This window comes from Aptenodytes forsteri, unplaced genomic scaffold (assembly GCF_000699145.1).
Source record: "Aptenodytes forsteri isolate BGI_AS27 unplaced genomic scaffold, ASM69914v1 Scaffold63, whole genome shotgun sequence".
Lineage (NCBI taxonomy): Eukaryota > Metazoa > Chordata > Aves > Sphenisciformes > Spheniscidae > Aptenodytes > Aptenodytes forsteri.
The window spans coordinates 593704-606341 of NW_008794709.1; the positions used below are offsets into that span (position 1 = coordinate 593704).

General features: G+C 42.0%; 1 protein-coding gene across 1 annotated transcript in view; it reads right to left on the reverse strand.

Moving 5' to 3' along the window:
- ADTRP (androgen dependent TFPI regulating protein) overlaps positions 1-12638 on the reverse strand; it is a 33471-nt gene that overhangs the window by 12144 nt on the left and 8689 nt on the right. Inside the window, exon 3 of the mRNA XM_009273690.1 lies at positions 11444-11545. Within this exon, the coding sequence (XP_009271965.1) occupies positions 11444-11545 (102 nt within the window). The remainder of the gene's footprint in view (positions 1-11443; positions 11546-12638) is intronic.

A 12638-nucleotide genomic window follows, 5' to 3' on the forward strand; every position in this document is an offset into this window, starting at 1 on the left:
TATTTACTCCAGTGCAATTGCAGTGTGTTGTGCTTCTCTTTGTAAACTGAAAAACGTGGTGGTAAACATACAGAGGACTTAAGTTAGCTGTGATTCAAGATGATGAAGGAACTTCAAACAAGCTTAACCAAGAGTTAGTAAAGAGTTAGCTTGCTGGGGAAGCTTTTTTCCCTTCTCTCTTTTTTTGTCAAAGAGTTTGAATTGTATTAAGCAGCTTCAGTTTCAAGGGCTTTTATGATGGTAACTGTCTGAGCACGGAGGATTTTCAGCACAGGGCAGACAGCCTGGTGGCACTGACTGTTTTGTGGTGGGGAGCTGCCTCCAAGAGGGATGCTCCTCACTGTGGGGAGGTTGGGAGTACAGCAGAAGTCCTTTTGGGCTCGGATGTTAAACGGACAATGCGGGCCTCTTGGGGTGCTAACGCCTCAACTTGTTGGCTGATCTGTGGCAACTTCAGAAGATAATTTGTTAGAGTGAAATTGCCCCACTAAAAGTTTTGTAATATTCCCTGTGCAAGCAAACGATAGTTTTAAGTTGCAATACCTAGGACAGAAGGCCTAAACAATGCTGGGGAACAACGCAGCAAAAACAGTCAATGAGGTGCAATGGGAGAAAACTATAGCAACAACTGTACTTCACTAGTTCATTATATAACAAGGCCAAGCGCAAGGTCCTGCACCTGGGTCGGGGCAACCCCTGGTATCAATGCGGGGTGGGGGATGAAGGGATTGAGAGCAGCCCTGCCGAGAAGGACTTGGGGGTATTGGTGGATGAGAAGCTGGACATGAGCCAGCAATGTGCGCTCGCAGCCCAGAAGGCCAATCGTATCCTGGGCTGCATCAAAAGAAGCGTGGCCAGCCAGTTGAGGGAGGTGATTCTGCCCCTCTGCTCTGCTCTGGTGAGACCCCACCTGGAGTACTGCGTCCAGCTCTGGAGCCCTCAGCATGAGAAAGGTGGTGGATGCCCCATCCCTGGAAACATTCAAGGCCAGGTTGGACGGGGCTCTGAGCAACCTGATCTAGTTGAAGATGTCCCTGCCCATGGCAGAGGGGTTGAACTAGATGACCTTTAGAGGTCCCTTCCAACCCAAACTATTCTATGATTCTATGATTCTATAAATTCCTATTAATTAAGCAAATAGTTTCACCGGTAGATGGGGGGAGAAGGGAGGAAGGCAGCAGAGAAAGATAGACTTTTAAACAGAAAAAAAACACCAAAGTGATGATTTTTTGTTTTTCCCTAAAGGCACAATCTGCTGGGTGTATGGTATGAAGTTTCCTCTTGTCCCAAAGAAGTGGTTCTAGTACCTTCAATGTACGTATTTGTCAGAAGCTGTGCTGAGTATTTGATATGGTAGTATGGTGTCAAAGTTTTATTGCTGTATATTTATAGTATAAGTTGCCACAAATACACATGAAATTCTTTAAGTGCACATTGAGCTACATACAGCATGCATGAAAACATTCTTTACCTATTTGTTTAAGAGGCAGATAGATACCCATTTTTGTCTGCTGCTGCCAAGTGACAGCTCACTGGAAGCTGCATGTCCTCCCTCAGGCCCCCCCGCGCACCCCCAGGAGCTGCTATTCATACCTGGCTGTCCTACTACCAAAATAACCCTTCCATCTCAGTTATCATTTTTCAGAGAAAAGAGATAGAAAAGATTTATTTGATGTTCCAGTTCCTCTCACTCATTGGCACTGAGATTTTCCTCTGTTCTGTTTCACAAAGATATTCTTCAGCTCTACAACCCGCTTGGTTGATAGCAGAGGTCTCGTTGTATCAGTACAAGTAATTCCTGGATTCATTTAACCAGAAAAACGTCTTCGGTGCACACAGTTTTCATATATAATCCCTGTAACTGTCTTTTAATCAGAAATCTATGTGTTAAGCTGCTTTTAGAATGATTTAAAAAAAAGTTCATTTTCTACAGGTGGTCAATAGTTTGTCTTTGAGTAAAACCAAAATGCCCCATGCAAGACAGCAATGATGGAAAGCTTGCACTTTGTCCTCACTTTTAGGCTTTAGCCTTTCACAGTGGATTTGTCCGTTATGCGAAGTGGATGTAAGTCCTGGTTTTCATCTGACATCCAGTGGGCTACAAAATTCCTTTGGGATACATGAAATGTCCTTGCTAGACTTTTCATTAATTTAAACACTTTTAACAACTATAAGCTGGTTGTTCCAGCTGTGTTATTGCTGTCCTAAGAGGGCTTTAATAGGAGTGACTTGGTGAAATAATCCTTTGTTGAAGTGAAGAGTTTTTAGGTGGGGGTTATTTTATATACTTATTTCCTTAGTTTGGGGCTTTTTGTTCTCAGAGTGAATGTTAAATAAGTACAAGTCAGCAGTATGATGCTGCTTTAATAGAAAAAGCGTGTGGCATTCTGGGATGGTATTAACAAGAATATTGTGTGTAAGAAAGACCTGGGAAGTAACTGTGCTGCTCCACTTGAATTGATGAGGTTTTGGCTGGCGCTCTGTCTCTGATTTAGGGCACCCCATTTTGACAGGTGCAGATAATTTGGAGCATGTCCAGAAAAGGACGGCACAAACAGCAAGGAAGTATGAACAGGAAAGCAGTCCAAAGACAGGAGTAGAAATCAGGACTGAATGTGTTGTTGCGTCTAGAGAGAAAAGGAAAATGAGAGCGGTTTCAAAGGCTTGAGAGGTTGATGCAGTAATGACTGTGATGGGCAAGTTCTCCATGTCCACCACAAGTAGGACCAAGGGTGATTGGCTCAGTTTTCCTCGAGAGAGATGTAGCTTTATACTGGGAAATATGTAGCAAGGGCAGGCAGGAAAATGGCCACCTAGGGGAGCTGGGCAAGCCCTTTACAGGAGAAGCTAGAGAAGAAGTTGAGTGTGATTCTGCCAAGCACCCTCTGGGCATCTCTGACCCAGCCTCAGTTTTCGTCTGAACCAGCTATCAAGGGCCGTGCAGATTCCAGAGCCGATGCAAGTGCATACATCCAGAAGCAGAGGATGAAAGTGTGGAGCAATGGGGGCTCTCCTCTTCGGACAGGAGCAAGCTATCATGACTAAGACCACCAACTTAGTGGTCCACTCGCTTAGCCAACTTCTTCTTTTTCTCAGTTCATACATCTTTGCGCTGCCTTATAGTATGTGAATCCCGCAGGAAAGCGGGAAGAGGAGAGGAAAGCAGAGCTTTGCACCTCATTTACAATTTCTCATTTGCCTCACAGGAGTGAGCGGCACCGCACTGGATGACGGCCAGAGGCACCTTGCCGCAGCACACTAACAGCGTGCGGACAGCATGATACCGTCACAGGCAGCAACAAGCTGGAGGTGGCAAGGGGGACCCCATTGCTCTAACACACGCATTGGCACTGCAGATGAGTAGCAAACTGGTAGCGGTTGCGAAAGACAGTTGGGAGCTCTTCTTTTTATTCTATGTTGATTTAGAAAATGCTGATTTGCTTAACTAGTCATTTTTTGGCGGGCTCCTCCACTTATGGATGAGTTAGAAAAAATATTCAATGGTCCATAAATCAAAAGAAGTTTGAAAGTTACTTGCAAAGCTGGAAAATTTGGCTGCTTTTGGAAATAGCCAAGAGTTTAGTGGAAGGGGTAGGTTCATATTTCTGCTCTGCCTGATTCACAGGAGCTTGAAGCCGAGCTTCCCAGTGCCTGGAAGAGTGCTTCCACCTCCAAGAGCAGCGAAAGGAGTAGGGCTCTCTGCCTCTTGTTTTGTGAACAGTTTGTTAAAGGTCTTGGATCTATCCTGATTTGGAAAAAGAAAAAAAAAGAATTTGTGGCATAGGAAAGCTGCTTTCTTCCCAAGTCCGATGATGACACTGGCACATGTCTTATTAAAGTGTGTGCTGTGTCTTCTGTACAAATAATTGTATCTTTTTAAAAATATTTTGCCATATATTAATCCAATTTTATTTATTAATAGATTATTAGCTTATTCTGAGTTAGAGAGAAACACTGTATATATTAACTAGACATGCTTTTTGTAGGGCCATTTAAACTTGCCATGCAAATGCCTTCCTGAGACAGATTTCTACAACAGTTCTCAGATACTTCATGGACCCCCAGGATGAACATTTTTTGGTTTAGCATTTTTCCTTTGTGGATATAAAGCTTCTTCCCCGACCCCCCACCCGCTTCCTTCTCATGCACGCACACACCCCAGGCCTAGTAAACACGTGGGAAAATCTTCCCTTGCACTCCTGCTATCCCCAAGTCTACTGGTGACTTCACGTATTTCTGCCGAGCCCAGTTTGTCCATTAATAGTAAAATCACGATGGAATTTCTACTGAACAACCGAGCATGTTTACGAGAGCAGATGCGTATTTATACAGCAGACACCAGAGGAACGCATGGTTGGCTACGGGGTGCAAAGCCTGCCCTTTGCCTACAACATGCAGTTGGCTTTCCAAATGATTTCCCTCTCACAGCCAATAGACGTTGACTTTGGCAGCATCGTTAGTGATAGACCATATATCATGGTTAATGTATCTGCTGAAAGGCTTTAAAGACTTCTCATATCCTCAGTAAAAAAGATGTATTTTCTCATTCGAGTTATTTTTACCATAGGTCTCTAGTGCATGGTCATTAAATATACTTTCAACCCTATTTAGCTGCGCTTTATACCCTTAAACTGACGTATGTCTGAAGAGTGCCGTATTTGTATGGGGCCAAATTAAAATATACAGTTTTGCCTCTTGCTTTAAAGAAAACTTAATAATTAAGCTCAGATTGACACAGATCAAAACATTGGCAAAAATTGCTGGAAACAGTGACTCATTTTTTATTTCAATTAACAGTTTCTCAGTTTCACATATAAACAGTGAAACTGTCAAAAATAATTATCACAGAGGGAGAAGAAACCTATTTCACTCCAAGGTAAGGAAAACAGGCTAAAACAATAGCTGTGTGTACTGATCAGGCTATCAATGAACCGAACTGAATCAGAGCTTTTTTCTTCTCTTGGCAGGAAGCATGTTAGTACTTATTTTTATGTTCTTTGAAATATTAATATATTTACTTGTCTAATAACCTCTGTTTGTTGAGGAAAGTTTTCAGCTTACAAATTTTGTAAGGACAGAAGTATTTTAAATGCCTTTTTTTATTTATTTATTTGTAGAGTGGAAAGATAAAAGTTATGGGACTTTCAAAACTATCAGAGACTTTTTGTTAACTAATCACACTTATAATCTGAATTCTCATTCCCAACATTTGATTTAAAAATCCTCTGTGGCTCTTCTTGGCACTTACTATGATTTTTAACTCGGGTTTGGTTTCTTTGCTTTTTTCCTGACAAACTCAGGTGAATCTGAACTAGTTATGAAATTGCAAAATTCTTTTTGTTGCTCATAAACTCTGATATATGAATACAAGGGAAAAAAATTTCTTAAATATATGCTGAACTTTATCTGAAATATTGGCATGTTAACTCATCTCCTGTGGAGAAGAATGAAATTATAACATTCTCCTGCTTCTTTATTTTTTGTTTCCTACCCTATGTTGTGTGTTTCCCAGGATACGTTTCAGGTTCATGAGTTTAAACTGAGATAAGTAGTCCTCTCTGGATATTATTTCCACTGTTTGGTAAGACCATATGGAATTTTTACTTCCCATATTTTGAGTAATTTGTGTATTTATTCAATGTTATATCCTCGTTTTGCTGTTGAGAATATAAGTAAAAGCAAGTTTCCTGGGGCTGAGAAGACAGGCCTGGGTAGAGTTTGTGTTCAGCTGCAGGCTCCAGCCTAGGCTGAGTTTTAAGCCCATGAATAATCTCCCCAGAGCTGCTGAGATCACTTGTACGCCTAACGCGTGCATTGCAGTTTGACTCGGTTTGACCCTGTTTGACTCCAGAGTGAAGGAAATGATGCCTCGGTTGACCATAACTGTTTGTTTCTAATTCATCTGCATTTACATACCCTCCACGTCTGCTTTCTATTAACATGTGAGACTTTAGCAGGGGATTTTTCACGAACAGTTACCACTGGCCAAACTAAACTCCACTGGGCACAGTTGGACACCGTCAAGTGCTTTTGAAAAACCGCCCGTGTTTCTCCTTTCAAACAAATTCCCCGCAGAGCTTGTGTGCTGACAACCACTCGTGGCTGATACTCATGCTTGTATCTTCTCTGTCGGTATGTTACTGCAAAGAAAAAGTAAAAACCTACTTTGGTGCTGTCTTATGAGGCTCATGAAGCCAATGTTCATCAGTTGACCCTTGAGGCGTTTACTCAGTTATTCAGCCCTTTGTTGGGTAACGTCCTCTTGTCTATGGAAATTTCCTTGGGTTGGATGCTTTCATAAACAATTACAGCCTGTGTTATCTGAGCATAATAAAACTAAATGGCTTCCTGTCACCATAACCTCTATTTAGTTTTATACGCCTCATAATTTTCTGAATCTCTGTATGCTCTCTCCTTTCTTGGCTTTATTTTGGAACAAATTCCCTCTTCTGATTTATTGTGCTATGATACTGCCTTCATTCAAATGCCTCCTTTAAAATTTTCTTTTGTAATCTGTCCTTATACATTTTTCTTCCTCTCTTAAGCTCCCTTTATTTTTGAGGGTGGGAGGGGCTTAAGCATTATTGTTCATTTTATTTCTTTAACTACTACGTTGCCATACTTAGTTAAAGAAATAATTCTCTCTTAGAGTTACTACCTGTCTTTTATATGCTCAGCCATCAGTGCATTTTCAGGGAACCACAGATTTATTTCATGGATAGAGCGGGAGGCACAAGGGGTCCTGTTACTGAGCAGGTGTGGTGACAAATTAGTCAGGAAGCTATTGCTCAATTTAACTCCAGCAGCACTCCACTCTGAACTGTCAGCTACTATCTGTTTCTGCCCTTTCCAGGTCCGTTCATGCTCATCTGAAAAGCAACATTTTTTTTTTCTGCTTTTTCTGAGACGGGTAGGTAGTTTGGGAGCATTATTGTGAAAAATGGATGAAACATCAGACCAACTGGATGATCAAAGGTAAAAGAGCTTCAGAGATAACATTTCCTGCATGCACGCATGCATTTTTGGAAATAAGGCCCTGGCTGAATATCCTACTGCTTACTAGCAAATGTTTTGTCTCCGTGTCAATGTCAGAATTTTAATTGCATTTCTCCCTGACATTAGATACGTAGTCTAAGAAACTGATGTTGCACTGCAGCTGGAAGATGACATGAGACTGAAGCGACACATCCTTCGCTGTGGAATATTTGTCTCCAGCTGTTCCTTTGCGGAGTGGGTTACGGAGACTGCACCTGTGCACGCCGGGGTAGCAGCAGCCAGGGAGGATTCCCTGCCATAACATTTGTCTGCGAAACACATACTTTCTCCCTGAGGAAACGGGCTTATGTCAACAAAAATAGACACTTCAAAAAAATATATATGTAGTGCTGGGAAAAGCTAAGCATCTTTGCTCTTAAATGTGTGGGGTGATTAATTTCATGTGCTATATCCCTCACACACACATTCTTCTTCTTTGCCAAAAGCTGAATGTAATTGGAAGCCTATGAATGTCCACAGTTGCCAGACAGCTTAAAATTGAGATACTGTGAAATGCAAACAAATGGAAATGTTTCTCTGTTGTGTAAATATGCAAGAATTATTAAGCATTAAATACCAGTTGCAAGGAGAATCATTTAAGATGGTCAAAGATGAACCTGAGGTGGTTCTTGTGTACACACCTGGAGCAGGAGCCCAGAGTGGCCTGGACAAGCGGGTTCTTGTCCACACACTGATTTTGCACGCCCTTGGTTTGCAAAGTGTTGCAGCAGCTCCCTAAAATAGCTGTAGGAAGGTATAATCCTTCACACAGATGCCCTCGCATAGGAGTAAGAGTAATTTGTATTCATATAACTTATTTTCTTTTCCAGATGTAAGTAAATCATACTGATCCAAAATAACATTTCTGTTGATGTAGTCGTGTCCACCCTGGGGAAGGTAATGGTTTATCTGGGTGGGCAGAACACAAGCAGCTTGTAGATACCAAGAAGCTCCAAGATGAGAGGGGACATGGCGAGTCTTGCTGGTGTTCTTACTGTCTGGGCATCGGTGGCTTGCTTCGGTGAAGGAAAATTACCAAAGGTTGTTCTTTCACTCCCCTGCATTTTCTTTTTACATTCAGATACTGCTTAGCTACGTTGGGGCAAAGTGCAAAGGAGCTTGAGAGGCTCAGGCCATGTGGGGTCTGTTGTCATCTTCGCTGAACGTCTGCCAGGTAAGTAATTTTTCTTCTGTGCCTCTATTTACCATCCCTCCTTTTTTATTCTTAGTTATTTAGTTTACAAGGTCTTCAGAACATGCACAGTTCATAACTACGTGTCAGTAGAGTGCCCAGGACACTACAATGCTGATTTTTGTCAAGGTGAGAGGGTAACACGGCTACAGAATAAATTCGGAAAAGAGATGGCTAAACTAAACTTAGCTGCAGCCTGAAAATAAAGAAAATTGTGCTTTTTACAAGAAAATTTGCATTTTACAAGAACTGTGCCATACAGACTGAAAATATAAACCTCCTTTACAAAAAGGCAATTGTACCATTACCATTTCTGTGAACACATCTGGCCAATGTTGATGTGTATCTTTTCTTTTGTTATAGATTAAAATGTTTTTGAGTGAGCTCTTCTGACCCACCATTGCCTCTCTTTGTTTAGCGTTCAATTCTGTCAGCCCCTTCAAAATGTAGTGTTCCCCTATCCTGCCATTAAGTTGAATAATACATGCATATGATTTAATCCAAGCTGTCTCCAGCAGTTAGTCGCCTTCTGGAGAGTATCCAGATGTTGCTTGAAAAGAGGTGACTGGAAAAGAAATAAACAATTTCACTTGACGAATTGGCCAGCGTATCTTTTGTCTCAGCCATCTTCCACTTCGAAAATCTTGTTCAAATAAAATAATTGTGCTTGAGACATAAGTAGGGTTGGTTTTTTTTCATCCATGAAGCTCAAAGCTTTGCATAAAGATGGTAAAACATAATTATCCCAGGCAAACAGAAGTGGAAACTGAGGCGCAGCCCTTGGGTTAAACTCAGTAGAAAGGCAAAGAGAGAAAACCAGGTAGTCTGGAGTATTTGGCCTCCTTCAAATATTAGCAAGATTCCTTTCTGCATTAGCCATCCTTTCTGCAAAACAGAAAATGTTTCTGCTCAGAGTGAAAAACATGCCTAAAATGTAATGCTTTCTGTACGACTCTGGGTTACCAGGTGGGCAATGACACTTTCCCACTGTAAGAGCAGTAAATGTGAGAAAAATAAATGGCTAGTTCATTTTTGCAAGGAAGGTGCTGCAGCATCACTGCGAACTCAAGGAGCTTGGTATTCCTGAAGTGTTTTTGCATGATTATTTTTTAGGTTCACTCTTCAGTTACATAACAACATATGCTTTCCCTATTTACAACGTTAAAATAGACTGAGATAAAAAAAAATACTCCCACCACAAATGATATGGCACTGACGTCTACTACTGATACCCCGATGTATTCTTCCACCAAAGCCAGCTAGATGCTGCCTCAATCTGCCATGAAACGTCTGTAATCTCAGAGCCATAAAGTACAGCAATGTGCAAGGAAATGAACCCAAAGAAAAAGCGTCTGCTTGGCAGTCAGAACTTGGAGATTGTCCCTTAAAGTGTCGGTAGCTCCCTGGATCTTCCTAGTGTTCCCAGCGGATATTTTGGGTTGGAATAAAGAAATGCCTCAACTAAGCCTGAAGGCACCTGTTGGAAGGTGTCCCAAAACGTGGGGATTGTCAATAGCGGGGATCAGTCTACGCTGGTGGCAGATGTTTTACGCTCGATAGTGACTGGAAGGAAAATTTCCCACCCAGGAACTGTCAAGCACAAGATGTCTGCAGTGTATTAAGAGCTTTAGAAATAAAATACTAGGTTGTGATAGAGATTTGCTTTACGTGAAGTTTCTCCCTCGTCAAAATAATTTTGAGGAAGAATTGTTTTCCTTTTTTAACACCTGTTTTTGACATTTCTGAAATGGAAAAGCTTTTTGTTGTTGTCAGAATGACTCTGTTATGAAACGTAGATGTAGGTAGGGTAAGAAAGAAGCTATAACGAAGAAGTTTGAGGGATTCCTGCAAAGAGTTCTTGCACATGAAGTAAAAATGTATGTTCTAGAACCTCTCAACCTTCCCATGTCATAAACAAATGTGGAAATGGAAAGGGCAAATTCTCAGCTGTGTGCCAGGATTAAAACAAGCAGCAAAGCCCATCTCCTCTCAGCTCCACCCTGTGCCCTCCCCTTCCCCAGCACCTCCACTACCGTGAAGATTTTAAACTTCAACCAGTCGCCCATACCAAATCCTGGACCTGAAACCAGCGTGATGCTGAGGACACAAGGAATCTTTCTTTTTGGTGGACGATGGTTTTGACAGAGAGTGGTGCCTGTTTGCGTCTGTGCAGAGGTTTGGACAGCCACGTAAGGGCCCTGGTGGAGATGAATTGGTAGGCAGAGAGCAGGTGATAAGGTTAAAAGTGCACGATGGCTGCAGTTTATCACTCGGATATCAGCAATGCGGACATGCCTGTGTGTGTTTGGATTCCAGGCGCACGTATCTGCATACGCGTGTCTAAATCAAGTGGCTGCTCAAAACCTTTAGCAAGTGTCCTCAGCCAGAAACCCCGAAGCCTTCCGTGTTTACCTTCAACACACATCGGGAACTGCTGCAGTGGGTTGCAAAGCGTTGTACTTAAGAAATGAAGTCTGGAGAGAAATGAGTCTTCTGTGCGATTATTTCATACTTTTTGGCTTCTCTGATTCAGTCTAGCGCTGAACCTCTCCCTTCTCTCCTCCTTCCCATTAGCCCCACGAGGCCTTCCTGACCTTACAATCCACCCACAGTTTCCATGTTACTGTCAGCCTCCTTACACTTGACTGATGAGAAATATGTGATTATTCAACACATCATAAAAGCAGCCAGAGCAAATGAAGGAGAAATCTGGAAAGTATTTATAGAAAATCTGTAAACAATCATTGCAATTCAGCTATCCAAAGCTGTGCACACATTAGCTTATTAGCTGTAGAGCTGTCAGATGTTCTTTGGTTCTTTTACCTTTTTTAAAAATTAAGAACTGCTTTGTTATACTCCCAGCCATTTTGTATGTCACAGACTTCTGTTTACAGAAACAATTTATTTTTTGAGCTACAATAACTGAGAAGAGATATTTTTTTTTCCTTATGACTACACATCATTTCATTGACTTCAGAGGTTTGACAAGCACCGATTCACTGACGTTCCTTGTGTGCTAAAAGGCTTCTTGAGGTGACTTCAAGCACATGCATCTGTTTGCTGCGTACAGCTCAACATCAGATTCAGGTAAGTAGGAAGGAGGAGGTGAGAAAGAAGAAGCCATGAAACTCTTCTGGAAAGCGACACAATGCAATGGTGGGACACGTGTTGCAAAGTCTCTCTTCTCTGCAAGAGGCAGGGGTGTTTCTTACTCACCATAGCGTGATTTAGCCAGAGCGGGATGACTCCATCAAGGCTTTGGGGGTAAACCAGCTCTCGATTGTAGGTATACAGTGTCCAAAAGGATATAGCCACAAACTGGAACCAAAATACAAAATGAAAGAAATTTCAAAATGAAAGACAAACATAATTGATAGGATTTGGCTAGTGCTTTCATTTCTGAGAAGGCAAAACATCTCCTACGTGAAAACGGTGATATTGCCAGATAAGCTCATCTATCTCACATGTTACAACATAAAGAAAGGAATTTACTCTGAGATGCAGTGTTCTGTGTTGATACTGCGAGGAAAATCTCCTCTATAAACTGCCAACACTGATATTTTCTGTGGAGTACTAGATTAGCTTTAAAATTCCTTTTTTTTTTTTTCCTTTGCAGATGGGATCCTTTGATGGTCCAGAAGTTCTCCTCGAGGGATTGGCTGTCAAGCCACAGCATTTGTTCTGCTCAGTAACAAAGTAAAAACAGATCTTGGTAAGACAGTTCACATAAAACTTACCCTTATCTTCACAATTCATAGGCCTAATTCCTAAACTGTAGGTGCAAGCTGCACTGTGGGCACCCATTTTTTTTCCCAACAGAGGGATTTACAGTGGGAGAACTTAACTGGACGAAACGAACCCTGATATCAGTTACTGATACCTGGAAGCTGATTTGCACTCTTTTGGCCTGCCTTTGTATTTGAGCACACTTTGTGCTTGGGGTTGGAAATCAGGGGTGTGAGATGCTGGACGAATGAGACTGCCTTGTGCCTCTGTCCTGCAGGCACAGTGAGGATGCCTGGGGGGGGATATGACAGCAGCACCGTGAATACTGCTGTGCAGGGAAGATAAATTAGCCAGTCTCTCTGCCTCCATCCCTGGCAGGACTTTTTTAGTGAGCCAGCTGGCTGAGCTGCTTGTGGACCAGATTTAAGCAGCACTTCTCAACCCTTTGAGATTCAGAGGTGGTTGCAGGCTTCACTCAGACAGAGCGGTACCTACATGTATAAGTAGCCCATCGGTTCCCGTTCAACCCACAGCACCAGATAAACAGCATTTCAATAAACAGCGTTGTCTGTGAGGGAGTAGGTGATCTGTAGTGAATCTGACATAGGCTGTGACTATAATTATTGTCCTGTGAATCTGTTTCTCTCCAGTGCTTATCTAAAGCCACACTGGAGTCAGAGAAGGA